The sequence below is a fragment of the Eublepharis macularius genome, chromosome 9 (assembly GCF_028583425.1).
Source record: "Eublepharis macularius isolate TG4126 chromosome 9, MPM_Emac_v1.0, whole genome shotgun sequence".
Taxonomy (NCBI): domain Eukaryota; kingdom Metazoa; phylum Chordata; class Lepidosauria; order Squamata; family Eublepharidae; genus Eublepharis; species Eublepharis macularius.
Genome location: NC_072798.1, coordinates 43553322 through 43568602, shown reverse-complemented (window position 1 = coordinate 43568602; position 15281 = coordinate 43553322). Strand labels below are relative to the sequence as shown.

The window sequence follows — 15281 nt, the reverse complement described above, 5'->3', positions numbered from 1 at the left end:
GCTGTAATACTGGGGTGTTCCATAAAACAGGTTTCAATCTTCACCCAGGACTCTTCCACTATGCCTTGTAGTTATGCTAACTTAAGAATGTGAGACATTGTGGTCTGGATTCTCCTCAAATGAAAGAAAACTTGATAGTGCTAAATCTTTGACTGGTTCAAGTAGTTAAATATTTGCTATATGAAACAAAGACAGCAAGGAGTGACGTACTTCACTGCTGTATTAGATGAAAAATAGTTTCCGCTTTGCAATTTATGCAGCCAGGTCACACCACCCCTATCATGGAGATTCTAACCTCTTTCTTCAAAGTTATATTTTAATGATGTATTGGAAGCAAGCCCCTTTGTCATACTTGTATTAAACATGCATAATGGATTGCTCTAAACATCCAACCACCTGCAACTAATGGAGAAGACTGTTCCCCTCAATGCCAAAATCTCACTCAGTTTAAATATGTTGGTTTGTGTTTTCTAACTCCATACTCAACATCCCTCTTCTGGAGAGGGAAAAAAAATCAAAGCAGAGAATCCAAGTACTTTTCTCTCCTACTTTTCTCCCCCACCGAGGAATGCCAGCCAAACTGTATGGGTTTAAAGGGCGTCTGTCCTTCTCCGCAATGCCTTGCAGGTATTCTGCTGTGATACAAGGCCAGACTGCTGACTGAGGGATGGAGGAGGTATCTCCAGCCACCAATAAAAGAGCCCTTTACAGTCTTTCAAGGCCTCCATTCAGGGCCCTCACTGGTTAATGGCTTAGGCAGAGGCATGCTATCCTCCCTCCTCCCCATGTGGCTTTGACCCCATTAGCCACTGGCGTCCGTTCTTACTCCCCCACTCTCTCCTAGTTCAATTTCCTGAGGTTTTTGATTTCCTGCGTGAGGGAAAGGGATGTTTAGAGAAGAGGTGGTAGACTGGAGGAGGAGGACGGGAGGGAGGAGTCACTTGTCATAAATAAAAGGGTCCCTCTTCGCCAGCTGAGGCTACAGGAATATTGGGAGGAGAGAACCTGTGTGCACGAACAGGCCTGCACTCAGAGGGAAGCCCAGCCCATTACAGTGAGTATGCAAGGACCTTACTGAAGTCTGTTATGAATTAGTTCAACATGGTAATGTCTGCAGAGCTGTATTTTGAAGCTCCATAAGGACAAAATCATTGACTGAATGTCTAAGTGCTCAAAACTAACTCCTGGGTTGTGGTTGGTTATAATTGGAGGGAAAGTGAACTAGTCAAGGCTGAGAATAAAGGGAGCATCTAAGTACATTGTTTGCATAAGTGTGTCCTTATTATTGCTTATCTGGATTTTACATTGGCCTGGTCTTTTTTCTTTCCTTTTGGAATTTTTAAAAGTTGGACTCAGTTGTTAGATGATGAACTATGTATAATTTGTATATATAATGAACATGAATTAAAATAGGCACATAAACAATATTTCCCCCTTCGTCATGTCAGGCTAGGTAAGATTATTGGTGGATACTCCATTTCCTTGAATGGTTTCTTTATTCCACAGCAACAACATTACAGTAAACTGCTTGGCCTCAGCTAGGTAATTTAGATAAAATTATGTTGCATAATTTAGGGATAAAAAATGAAAATGAGCTGACAAAGATTTTTAAAACGTATTGATCAGAAACAAATGACAAAATTCTTCATATATTGTCATAATGGCATTCAGAAATATCAGAATTTCTCCAACTTGCCTATAAAAAAATTCACTGAGAGGCAGAAAACCTGCAGCCAGGCAAAACCTGGCCTTTTGCAGAAATCTTATTTTGTTACAAGCTCTTTTCCAGGCTCTAATTTATTTGCCTTTGGAAAGTGTGAGGCATTTTGTGGGTAAAAGGTTTATAATAACAACATGGCATTAACAAGCCCATCAGCAGTTCTGTAATTCTGGCAATTTGTGTTGTGACAGAGAAAAGAAATAACGAGAAAGGCTGGAGAGGAAAAAGTATGTGACGGGGGAGGGGGGAACGGACCCTTTTGCTAACACATTTGGACAGAAAGATAAGAGCTGCTAGCTAAAGAGAGGGGGGGACTTTACTTTCTGTGCCCAAACTTCACAATATCTATTTCCTGGTAGCCCCAGGAACTCCCCTCTCCATCCCTGATCCCTTCTGTTCTTGATCCATCTCTTTCCACTCAGCCATCCTTTCTTGGCAACAGAGACGCCCATAGATGCCAGAGTGACTATGATATACAGAAAATTCATAAAGCCCACATTCTGCAAAATTTGAACTCTGTGGAACATAAACAAGTCCTTCCCAAAGCAAAGACATTTCCTTAAAAGGGACCCAAAAATATTTGAACCTAGGAGGGACTGGGGAACAAGGAGTGGAAGGGAAGTCAGGGCTGGGCAAGAGGCTGGAGAAACAGAGATTGGCAGTTCTCCTGCAAGCGTATCTGGTTTGGTACCTCCAGGGGAATATAAGTCTCTAAGAGTGATGGTGAAACCTAATATGTGGCCAGTGGCAGAGGGGCAAAGGTCTGAAAGTGAGACAAATAAGTCCATACTTCTTATAAATAGTCTCTTTCTTTCTGCTTTCACTATTTCCCTCCACATGCTCACAGAACTTGGAAGCAGGCTCTGAGTTTGCAGTCAACTATTTCCTGGCACTTGGCAGGTCGCTTTGCGAATCCCAAGGAGATCTGGACACTCCCATCTTCAAAAGTGTTTTGTCAAAGGGAACAGTGAGCACTTTTGCCTAACTCTGGTTTGCTTCCCATTCCTGTTTAGTCTAACAGGACTTTTTCTCCAGGGTGACTCTGCTAGTCAGTACCCCTGCCCCATGCACTGGGGACACATGAAAAACCAGTATTAAAGAACTGCAATGACAGCAGAACAACTGGCATTGCAGGTCAGAAAGAACTGAGGTGGCCTATGCCCTATTTGGCGAGGAGATCCCTGTATGAAGCCTTGCTTGGGATGGACTTGGCTCTCATAATGGATTGCTCGGCCTATTATGAATGTGGTTTTACAAGTGGTGTGGGTGAAGCCACAGACTCTGTTGCTTTTTTTGGGTAGTTTTTTATGTTACAGACAAATGTTTCTAGGAACTAGGAATCCTAATCCAAATAGAGTTTACTCAGTATTTCGTTCATTCTGTGTTCCTCCTCCCACAACGATTGCCTGCCTGAAAAGGGTGGAATCTGCTCATCCGTTCTGATCCTAGCTAAGCCCCCCCCCCCAAAGGTCACTGCGACAAAGCACTCAAGATCAGGTTTATATGTCCACTACAGAACATTGGAGATTACGTGAAGCCGCCACTCAGGTTTGCTCCCACCCCACCCGCAGCCCAGAGACTGATCTTATGTTTGTTCAGATATGTTCCGACTGTGGCTAGCATCTCTGAAATCACCAAGATGTGGTTAGGATGGGAATTTGGGTATTATTAAGCTTTTGCATGAGGTTGTGAGAGACAAGTTTTAGTGTACTGAACTTCTATCTCCTCTGTGTGTGTGTGTGTGTGTGTGTGTGTGTGTGTGTGTGTGTGAGAGAGAGAGAGAGAGAGAGAGAGAGAGAGAGAGATGTGGTGCATATGCTAGAAACCCAAATGGCTATCATTATTTTTTTAAAAATCATTTACTTATTTATTCATTTCTGTTCAGCCAAAGGCAGCTTGCAAAAAAGGCAAGCAAAACATGGAACAGAATGGAATTTACTTTTGTTTGTTTATGTCATTTATAGTCCACCTTTCTCACTGAGACTCAAGGTGGATTACATAATGTGAGATTAGTACAGTCAATATCAAGGACATTTCAATAAATAATGCCACAGAGTAAATAAATGCAGGTTTACAGGGACATAACATTAGCAAAAAAATCAATAAAAAGCTGAAGAAATGCTGAAACAGAGCATAAGCAATTCTTGGACTGACATTCGACAACAGTAGGAGGATCATACTTAAAGCACAGGTAGTACATAGGAGCACATACTTAAAGCAACAGATAGGGCATAAGGCAACATAGTGAAGAAGTCTCTGGTCCCTATCTCGTTAATGAAACATTTCATTGAGATCACCTCCCTACAATACAGCCCTCTTATCTGAGTAAAAATTCAGTTTTGCATTGTTTGCTGAAAACTAGGAGATTGGAGGCTTTCTTGACCTCCTCAGGCAGGTCACTGCATAGGGTGGGGGCCACCACAGTAAATGCCTGTGTATGGGCAGCTGTTGATTTTGCCCATGTGCAGGAGACCTTGTTCAGATAAGTGAAGCCTCTGTGGAGAAATGCAGGGAGAGAGGCAGCCCCACCGGTATGCTGGATCAAGGCTTGGAAGAGCTTTGTACGTGATAACCAATACATTGAACTGAACACAGTAACTGATAGGTAGCCAGTGGAGTGACTGCAAGATGGGAGTGATATTCATGCTCCTGCTCGCTCCTGCCAACAGCCAAGCAGCAGCATTTTGCACCAATTGAGCTCTCCTAGTTAACTTAGATGGGAGACTTATGTATAGTGCATTATAATAGTTTTGATGTTACTGTAGCATGGATCCAGGTGGCCAGATCGGCCATGTTGAGGTAGGAAGCAAGCTTCCAGGATAGAGTGAGGCTGCAGAAAGGATTTTTTGTGGCTGCCTTAACTTGCTTTTCTAGTAGTAGCGCTGGATCTAGGATAACCCCTAGATTCTTAACTGACTCTCCATTGAAAGCGGGGAATACAATGTCCTTCAAGATCTCTGCCTTCCCAACGAACATCATTTCCATCTTCTCTGGGCTCAATTTCAATTTGTTCATTTTCAGCCATTTGACCACAGCTGTCAGGCAGCAACCCAAGACTGCATCCCGTGGGGACTTGGGTAGTGAGATATAGAGTTGGGTGTAATCTGCATATTGATGACATCCCACTCCATAGCTGCGAATGAGTTCTCCTAAAGGGTTTCCATAGGGGTTGAATAACATGGAAGATAAGATAGCGCACTGCAGAACCCCGTAAGATAATTCCCATTCTGGAGATAGCTGATGTCCAAAGTAACCTTTTGAGTCCATTCATGAGAAACGATTTAAACTAGAACAAGGTACATCCTTTGATGTTCACTTGGGTGGTGGGAGATGAAAACTTCCTCTTAAAAGAACAATTTCCCGAACTTCTGGCTGTGAGTAAAGGGAAGCTGAAAAACAAGTGGAAAGTGTGGCATCTGTACAGAGCTTACAGTGGTCAGAACAGAGGACCCTTTCCACATTTCCCGTGCCTTTCTGCCTTTCTTCTATATACATGAATGTCTTCTCCTTTAATACCCTGTCAAAACTCACCAATTCTGTATGCCAGGTTGTGCAATTGAAATACATTTGGGGGAAGTGATACACTTCAAGCACTTTTCTCTCAAGCAAAACACACATCTGAATACTGGAGGTAGGTTGGGAGAAAACTGCCCCCAGCAACTGAGGTAAGGTGAGAACATACTGTGTGGACCTCTCGTGACAGAAGTAATACCCAGTCTCTATTTTACACATAAAGAACAAGCATGACTGTCTCTGTCACATCTCAGGCTGATTCACACATGCAGGAGAATAATGTTTCACTGAGGTGGCAAAGTCTTAAGATTCCAACTGCAAATGTTCTTTCACGTAAAAAAGTTGATGCGGACTAGCGATGCAGAGGTAACATTTCTAATCCCTCCCTTGATTTGTTATGCTGGTTTTCTGTTTGCAGAGAGTATTTTTTAAAGGGAGTACTCCAAAATGTGGTTTCACATCTGCATTCTGAAGTGGTGCAGTCCATTCTGTCACTTCAGGTAGCTGTCATATCACTGCCATGTCATTCCCGTGCATGTATGAAGTAGGCTCATTTGGCCATTACTATGGTGTCAGTTCTGTGCCTGGCTGTGCCACTTCAGACAGCAGGTGCAGACTTACAAAAACACTCCATCATACCCCCCCCCCATTGTTGCACATGGAAGTTGACTTCAACAAGCACTGCTTGCAGCCTAGTTTTCTACCTGGAGGGATTTTTTTGGGCATGGAGGGGCACTCGTTCGTATGATTCCTTGCTTATATTCTGCTGAAATGGGAAAGCCAGCCACAAGTTTACCACCTCGGTGAGAACCAGGTTAGAGGCAGCAGTTCAAATGGGAAAGGATGTTCCTTCTTTGCGGACATGCTTGATAACTTTTGTTGTAGAACTTGGACATAAACAGTATAGGTTGAACTGTAGTAGGAAATGGAAGGACAGTCTCAACATGACAGATAAATATCCATCTTTTCATCTCAAGTTGAAAATGTTTAGAGAATGAGAAAAAGTGAAGGCTGAAGAGAATCCTGATATAACATTTCCCCAGAGCTAGTGAGGAGCCATAATACAAGTTCTGCTTTTAGCATGGCAAGGGCAGGCGGAGGAATGATGAAAGTAATATTCTGTTTGTGAGAAGCTGGAGCCCAGGTCCATGGGCCGTGGCTAATACTTGGCATTCCACATCCATATTTCAACATTTCTGAACATGCAGAGTTAACAGCTCACCTCCTTTTCAACTGTGGTCCTCCCTTTACAGAAAGGGAGGGGGAGGCAGCATGGCCCCTTCCACCAGAAGCTGATTAATCCACTAATAGAGGGCGTTTGTAAGAGTCTCCTTAAAGGCAAGTGCCAGCTAGTCCATACCTTCCTTAGGCCCTTTTGTCTGACTCTTTCGCCTCCAACTGCTGCTGTCGTTAACAAACGCTCCACTGCTAAACTTCACAGCTTGCTTAGAGAGTCCAGCTGGCCTCAGTGGAAACAGAGAATAAGACTAACACTGAAGGAAGGAAAGAGGGAAGAAGCGAGAAAAGATGCGGACCCTCATCACTCTTGTGTTCCTGGCAGTCCTGATGGTGGCAGCTTTCTGTTATGGTAGGTGATGTCTTTTATTACTAGCAGAACTTTAATGCGATAGCCGTACAGTTTCTCCCCTGATCTTCAGCTTATCAGAGAGAGAAACTTCTTTCTCACTCTCACATCGTCCTTTGTTGGCACTCCTTCATCAGTACTGTGGTCTAGTTTTCTTTGCTTTCTATTCAGTGCTCGGCATAGTTCTGAGGCCAGACCTCACTATGCTTCATATCCATCACAGAAAATTCTTTCTGTTCTTTTACAACCCCATTTTATCAATATATCAAGGATGGGGAAAGCTATTCATATCCTCTTACCTGTGGCTGTTTATATGTAAATGGATGACTTGGAAAATATCAGATGGACACACTGCAGACGTATTACGTTCACGCCTAGTTTGCTAGATGACAGATGCTCACTGGATTTTCAGAGTCCTCAGTTGGACAAATTTATGGGAAGCATTGTTTGATGAGTTTTAGCCTGGTGATGAACGGCCCACTGGGGTAAAGAACTTCTTTTCTTTTTTGTCCAGAAATGCATCAGGGATGGCCAGATGAGAGCTGAAACACTGAGCCAATGGCAAATTAGTTAGGCAAATAATAATAAAATTTATATCCTGCTTCAGGAAAACCTAACACCCACTCAGAGCAGTTTACAAAGTATGTTATTATTATCCCCACAACAATAATCACCCTGTGAGGTGAGTGGGGTTGAGAGAGCTCCTAGAAGCTGTGACTGACCCAAGGTCACCCAGAGGGCTTCAAGTGGAGGAGTGGGGAATCAAACCCGGTTCTCCAGATTAGAGTCCCACGCTCCTAACCACTACACCAAACTTCCCATCATGGTCAGGAACTGAAGTCAATTGAGTGCAAATAATGGAATCCTATGCAAAGTTACTCCAGTCAAAGCCCATTAAAGTAAATGGACTTGGGACTAGAGTAACTCTGCATAAGGTTGCACTGTCTACTGGGGTATGTTTGCTGGCAGTGCATAAAGGTGAATGTGCTTCCTTGAATGCTCTGACTGTATCTTCTTTAATGCATCATGGTTTCCTCCTCCCTGCTCTCTTTTTAAAAATATTAAAAAGGGATAGATTTGAGACAGAAGCCCATAATGTGGGCAGACTGTCAGTAATGGTTTGGATATGGTTGTTTTCATCAGAAGGCTAAGACTGGACTAAATTATCTTTATTACAACAGCAAGATTGGGATCAAAAGATGCTATTATTAAAGGGGGAGTGGTTAAACAAAGTGTGGCATGTGTATAAATTGATTAGATTGTCTGAGAATATAAAAAAAATTAGAGATGGAGAAAAGTTAGAATTTGGAAACCCATGATAAGAGAGGATATGTATAAACTTAATGTTCTCTTGCTGGTTACTAGTATATGTGTAATCTGTAGCTAAATGTTATAACAACATGGTAAAATAAGCAAACAACCTATGTTCATGAGTGGTTTCTAGCATACATGCACTTACAGGCTGATGCATTAAGGGATACCAGATCCATCAGAGGTCAGACTGGAACTTCCTTGTCCAAAGGCAGGATCCTTTGATTGCCAGATGCCAGGGACAAATAATAGGGGAGTTCTGCCTCCGTCAAGCTCTGCTTGTGAACTGACCAAGGGCATCTGGTTTGCTAGCTTTGAAGACAGAGTACTGGTTGACATAGACTCATGACATACTTGCATCTTAAATACTTACATTCTTAATTTCTTGTTTTGTCTGTAATAATCTTACATACACTTTTCTTTTCTCCCCCTCACAGAGTCTCATGAGAGTATGGAATCACAAGAATTTGCAAGTATGAAACTGTACAGCATCCTATTTGACTCACTGAGATGGTTAACAGATTTGACTTTTGCCTCCCACAGGGCATCAACACTTGTCTTGTCTTAAGAGGGCCACTTCCTTTGCAAACATTTTTCCCAGTTCAAGAGATGGGAAGCAGGAAACCTTCCACCATGATCATCTTCTTTTCAGGCACTCCAGTCAGGCACTTTCTCTGATTCTCTGGCCTTCATATTTTTTGATTTTGGCATCTTCTATCTTTTCATCTAGATTTGTGACACTATAGGGGAGTCAGCCTAAGGCCATCACGAGGCCTTCTGCATCACATGGGGTAGGGTTGGGCTGCCTGGTAATCCAATTTGGATAATGCTGCAATAGAGAAACTTGCTGAGATCAGGAAAGTGGACACAGCTTTCAGAGGAAGGGTGATACGAGGTAAAACTCAAACCCAGCAGAACCTGAAGCCAAATCGGTTGCAATTTGCATTATAACAAGATGCAGAAAGCTTCCTGATCCCTTTCTTTCTCTGATGGAATGGCTACCTAGAAATCAACCCACACATCCAGAAATGCCCCCTGCTCCGGTTGAAAATACATGTGTGGGGGGCAATGACACATTTGAATATTCCACCATGTAAGAAAGGCCTTGTGTGTAGAGAACTAGCTCATGGGGAAGGCCTTGCCACAGAGAGGTGGGGGGGGGACCTTGCCAGTTGTGCTTCTGCCTTATTACTTTTTTAAAAAAAAATTAAAATATTACTGCTATTTTGGGGGAAAGTCCCCTCCATAGAACAGAAACAATACAGCAGCACTGGCAGAGGATGGAGCAGGTAAAAGGGAAGATGTACTGAGGTTTCTCTAGCCCTGTTGTCTTGACTTTCTAGTTACGGGGAGAAAAGTTTTTTATGACAGTGATTTGTTCACTTCAGGGGTGAGGGAGGGAGGGAGAGAGTTTCAGAAATACAAATATTGTTGTGTGCTGAAGTGCTAGATTTTTTTTGCGGGGGGGGGGAGGTAACTATCCTTTAAACAGAAGACAGGGCAACTATCATTGGGTTGTTCTGAGCCAGCTATCTATTCTGCTTCATCCTTTGCATGGGGGCTGCAGAACACAAAGCTGCATGGATTCCACATGCCCAGTTATCTGAGATAGTGCCAGCACACAATTATGTATGCATATAAGCCCCACTTTTTGTTGGAATTAGAGGTGGGCATGGACTGGAACACAGACCAAAATTTGACACAGATCAGTCCGGTTCAGCGTTCGCGAACCAGGGGGTCGTAGGACTCGAGTTTTCCACAGACTCAACAACTTTGGGACCAGTCCATCAGTCCGTGAATCCAGACCGGGTTTAAAGCGCTCATTTCCATGCCCCTCACTTGCAAGTGGCACTGAACTGGGTACTCCCCCATGGGGCTGGCTTCAGCTGACAGGTAGGGACTTCCCCACCTGCCAGCTTCAGTTGTCAGCTTCAGCTGACAGGTGGGGACTTCCCCACCTGCCAGTTGAAACAAGGCATGGGTTTAAAGTGCCCATTTCCATGCTCCTCACATGGAAGTGGCATGGAAATGGGCGCTCCCCCGCGGGGCTGGCTTCAGCTGACAGGCGGGGACTTCCCCCGTGGGGCTGGTTTCAGTTAACAGGTCCTGGAAGTAACGGGCCATGGACTGACGAACCGGTCTGCAAACCAGGGTGGGTCCGTGAAAAGTTCATGGTCCGTGAAACGTGATGGACCATGCCCACCTCTAGTTGGAACCCATAGAAAATTGTGGGAAATAGATAACGTTAATCATTCTGGCAAGTATGAAAGTGACAGAGGAGGCTGATAGTGTTGTCTATTATGAACAATGTGGCCCATGTCAATGGGACATTAACTGCAAAGTCCCAAGCGCTCTGTCCTAGGAGGAAGCCCCATTGACCAGATGTGAGTTGGATTCTGAGTAGACCTGCTTAGGGTTTCTCTCTAGATGGAATAATTTTTTGCATGCAGCTGCTGGCCTTCAGTTCAACTCCAGAATATATAGTAATTACAAACCATCCATCTCACCAGGTCCTTTCATTAACAGAAGAAATGCCTATAACTTCATGAGGACTCTGCCCAGAAAGAATTCCGTTGTGCAGGAAAGGTGAGTCCTCTCTGGATTCAGGACTGCATGTGAACAGGGAGTGGGAGAGCATCTTTTCTATAAGAGGAGGAGCTATTGTCTTTGTGGAAGAGCATTTTCCCATGGAAGGTAATTGACATGAGGGGTGGGGGGAGGAGAGAGTGCATTCTCCAAGGTCCATTAAAATGAAGAGTGACTGGACAAATAATGGGAGGGGGAAACTCCAGTGTAAACAGAAATGCACATGGAGAACTGAAGTCATATTTATATTGGCAAAAATATTCAGGATAAAAGGGCGGCAGCTTCCTGTCAATACACAACTGACCTGCATGACCTGAATCATAGCGGAGTTCCCACTATGAGCCAGTGTGCAACAGGAAGGATCCACTTTACATTGCACTTAGCAGGTCAATTGTCTCTACTGGATCTTCGGGAGAGTTGCTGGCTCCTTCATATTGATTTTAGAGGTCTTTCATTCATTTATTTCTGCAGGAAGTGATTTTACTACCTCATCCTGCATTTGCATAAAACAGCTTCTAGGTCAAAACAAACTGCAAAGACTCCACAACCATTTTCTGTAACTGTGCTTGCATCCACCTCTTGAGGATGTTAATTAATTCAGCTATATCTCTAACTTCCTATTGTATCTGCCCATCTTTATTCCTGCTTTGCCTGCCTAACAACAGTTGAGAGTGACCCTCGCCCATTCTGAGTGATTCGATTGCTCTTTTTACTGGATCTTGTTTTAAGCTGGCCTCTCTCTCTAACACATCTCCAGGATCAGAGAACGCAACAAGACTCCCCAGGAACGGCAGAGGGAGATCTGCGAGGACTATAATCCCTGTGAGCGTTATGCTCTGCGCCATGGCTATGCTGCTGCCTACAGACGTTACTTTGGGCAGAGAAAGGGCTGGTGAAACACCTGGAATCGCCATGTCCAGTGCCTGGAGCCTGGGTTCTGTATCTACAAAGAGTGACACCTCTGAATTGTCTTAAATTGCTTGTCCATTGTATGTTATTCCACCTGCTGCTTCAATTCTTCTGTAGTCAGTGATTCCTAGATTCTGTGTTACTTAGCACAATGCCGATGTAGTGGTGATTGGACAGAAAAGGATGTGGGTGTTTATGAAGAAATAAACAGCTGGTTTGATACAATTTGTTCATAACTCAGTTTTCTTTGGGACATTTCCATGCAGAGGCTTAGTGCCCACTTGCACTCACTCACTTGGAATTTAGAAGATCTAACAAAGTACTGCAAATACTTTGGACTTCATTCAGAGGATTCTTTTTTGCATGGAACTAGTTTGGCCCACTGTAGGTGCCAATTTAGCTGATCTAGCAAAGTGCTAAAGCAATAGCCAAAAGTTATGGACACACAGGTTAGAAAGAAATTGGAATAGGATTTTGGGCACTTTCATATCTTTCCCAGAATCTGTTTACTGAATGCATATTGGAATGGTGGTATTGAGATTTCTCAGTGCATTATGTGAACATACATGTATATGCCCAATATACAGACATCCTCCATCTAGAAAAAAGGAGTTTGTATAGCAACTGCTGGATGGGCAGGCAGCCTCACTGACCCATGGCACAGTCAGTGTATGTATTTCGGAGAAAGAGAGAACTGATCTTCAGTCTCTTTCCTAGCAGCCAGTTATAATATTCTTGCTCCTTTATTATGACATTCTTTTTTGTACCTACACACTCAATTGCACTATCATAATTTTCTGTAGGATTTTCCTGGTATGAAGAAGAAAATCCAGTTTCAGATTAATGCTATACTGCAGTGATAGTATGCTATCCAATGAACTGTGGATGCAGCCAAAGGCAAGTCTAGGAATAATTTTTGAAGTATGTGAGTTCAACCACACATGGATTTTATTTATTCTTTCAATTCATATTCCCCTCCCGACTTCCTACAGAGGTCAAGGTGGCACTCTATCTGAGCACCTGACTAAGATTACCAAAATGCAAAATCTGAATAAGTATAGCATATTAGGTGTGATACAGAGTGTGGATACAATGAAGAAAAATGGTATTACATCAGCAGAAAACAATGAAATGACAAAATGGTAAATACATGCAGGAAAATGATAATACACCTTATACATAACAGGTATAATCCGCAGGCTCTTTACAAAGTGCCTTCTTCAACTATTCTGTTATAGCCCTATCATCTTTATATAAAAGATCTCCTGAACAACGATGTTTTACATAGCTTGCAGAACAACAGGAACATGGGAGCCTTCCTGACCTCCTCTGGCAGGCCACTCCGCAAGGTGGGGGCCACAACAGAGAAGGCACATGTATGAACTCCATTCAAAATGTGAACTGCACTTAAATTGCTTTTATTTAAAGATGGAAATAAAAGGAAGCTTAGAAATGAGAGAGCTGAACAAAATTACTACTAATAAAATATTTTGAGCAGCCTCAAAGTTGAGATGAAAGAAGGAAGTCTTTAGTCTTCAGGTTCTAAGTTATGAACTCTAGGAAGGTCTGGATGTTTGGCAAGGGTTAGGGTTAAGTTGTTGTTCACAGACTCTTACAGCAGAAGTCTCATACACACTGTGGATCAAAGGCTCATGCCCGAAGGCGGCCACTCTTCTGCCAACTGCCCTTCTCACTGCACTACAGGCAGTCTATTCTGGAGCTTCTTTAAAATTTTCTTCCTCAGGAGAAAACCAGCCACTTTCCCTCTGTCTTAGGGTTCACCACCATTCCTTTCCCTCTTCCTAGGCAACATGGTTGCCAGGTCCCCTTACCCTCCTGGTGGGAGGGAGGGATGCGTGCTCCCAGGAAATCACATCATCATGCAAGGTTAGGATTGCCAACCTCCAGGTGGTAGCTGGAGATTTCCTGAAATTACAACTGATCTCCAGGCCACTGATCTCTTTCCCTTACAGAAAATGGCTGCTTTGGAGGGGGGACTTTATGACATTATACCCAGCTGAGGTCCCTCCCCTTCTCCAGGCTCCTCCCCTAAATCTCCAGGAATATCCCAACCCAAAGATGGCAACTCCATGCAAGGCCACAAACATTCTAATAATTTTACAAGGGATGCACACAGAGGAAGAGAGAAGAGGGTGACAGCAAATGAGAGGGAGACAGAAAGATGGTGGCTGATGAGAGAGGGAAAGGGGGCTCAACACACCGGACAGTGATGGCTGCTGTGCACAAAAGATGGGACAGAAGGGGTGGGGAAGAAGGAAATGGGTGACACTGGGTGCATTCCTCCGGGATGGTTGGGGGTAGGCTTGTCAATGTCCTGGTGGGACCTGGAGATCACCCAGAATTATGAATTATTTCCATCCTGGGCACAGACAGAGATGTTTGGCTGTTTTGGAGAATGGTCTCTATGGCATTGCACCCTGCTGAAGCTCCTCCCCTCCTCAAACCATGCCCTCCTCAGGCTCCCCCCCCCTCCAAATCTCAAGGAATTTCCCAACCCAGAGATGACAACTCTAGAAGGGGAGAAGAAACACAAGAAAGACATTCTTCCATAGGCTGCAGATTTGGCTGCAGGACACAGGGTTGTGTGCATTCTAACTGACCTGTTTGTCAATAAGCAGAGAAATCACAAGAGCTCAAAAATCAAAACACTTTCATCTTGCTCCCCATCTTCTTTAGAAGTAGAAAGAGACTGGATCCTTAGAACCCATGGTCAGTATCTTGAATTAAATTCCCAATGCGTGGCATTAGATATTTGGAGTATGTAATACTCTGATTACTTTCAAATAGTTGCACATACTTGGTTGAGAAGGACTTTCTGAATACCAACTATTTGCAAGTACTAAAACCTACTGTTCTGAGGAGATCTTCAGTAATTTTTGTGACCGTCACCCAACCTAGAATGTACCAATAACTTCAAGGCCTTCAGCACTCAATGAATAGAATTATACTGTGAAATGTCCTTGTGAGCAAACCCACAAACGTTTGGAAATATATAAATGATCATGGCTTATGCAGCTTAACTTTTGCTTCCATTTCACCTCAAACCAAGCGACAACATTAACCACAGACAGCATGTGCAGGCCACCCATGGATTTACTCATTCGTATGAACTCAGCACACCAATGCGACATGTTTATCAACGCCAAAGAAGCAGGCTCTGTAGTACCAGAACTGGTGCCATCTTAAGTGATTGTGTAAATATATTTTCAGCCCACTACTGACCACAGCTGCTTGGATTCCTTCCTTCAAATGTGGAGATATTAAACACATAGAAGTCTTTTACATTTGTTAAATATATGCTGTGTCAACTATTTAGTTCTCCAGTCTTCCACTGGTCTTTTTTTGTAAATAACTGAAAAGAGAGAAATGGCATGAACGGAAGAAAGCCACCCAGGCAAGTGTGCTATAAAATGTCAAAATTATTAACATGCTGTGAAGCAAATTGAAGACATAAAGCTATTTTCCTTATATGATAAAAAGACTTTTGAAAGTCCTGCATTGGCAGCCTATGGCCACCTCCAGCCCCACAAAGCATACTTGTGTGTCATCATCCAGAGGAATTTAGATCTCTGATAGTTTCAGTATCCATTTCTGAAAGAAAAAAAAGAGAAAGCCCAGTTAATGCTTCTAGCAAAG

General features: G+C 43.3%; 1 protein-coding gene across 2 annotated transcripts; it reads left to right on the top strand.

The window, feature by feature from the left end:
• The first annotated feature begins 947 nt into the window (after nt 1-947).
• LOC129335864 (matrix Gla protein-like) lies at nt 948-11849 on the top strand. Of its 2 annotated transcripts, XM_054988699.1 has the most exons (5): nt 948-1054; nt 6675-6821; nt 8567-8602; nt 10640-10715; nt 11473-11849. In XM_054988699.1, the coding sequence occupies exons 2-5, from the start codon at nt 6761-6763 to the stop codon at nt 11609-11611; spliced, it is 312 nt and encodes a 103-aa protein (XP_054844674.1). In that variant the 5' UTR covers nt 948-1054; nt 6675-6760; the 3' UTR covers nt 11612-11849. The 2 variants fall into 2 exon arrangements, with proteins under 2 accessions (XP_054844674.1, XP_054844675.1); XM_054988700.1 differs by lacking the exon at nt 948-1054 and having other exon boundaries at nt 6547-6821.
• Nucleotides 11850-15281: the final 3432 nt, after the last annotated feature.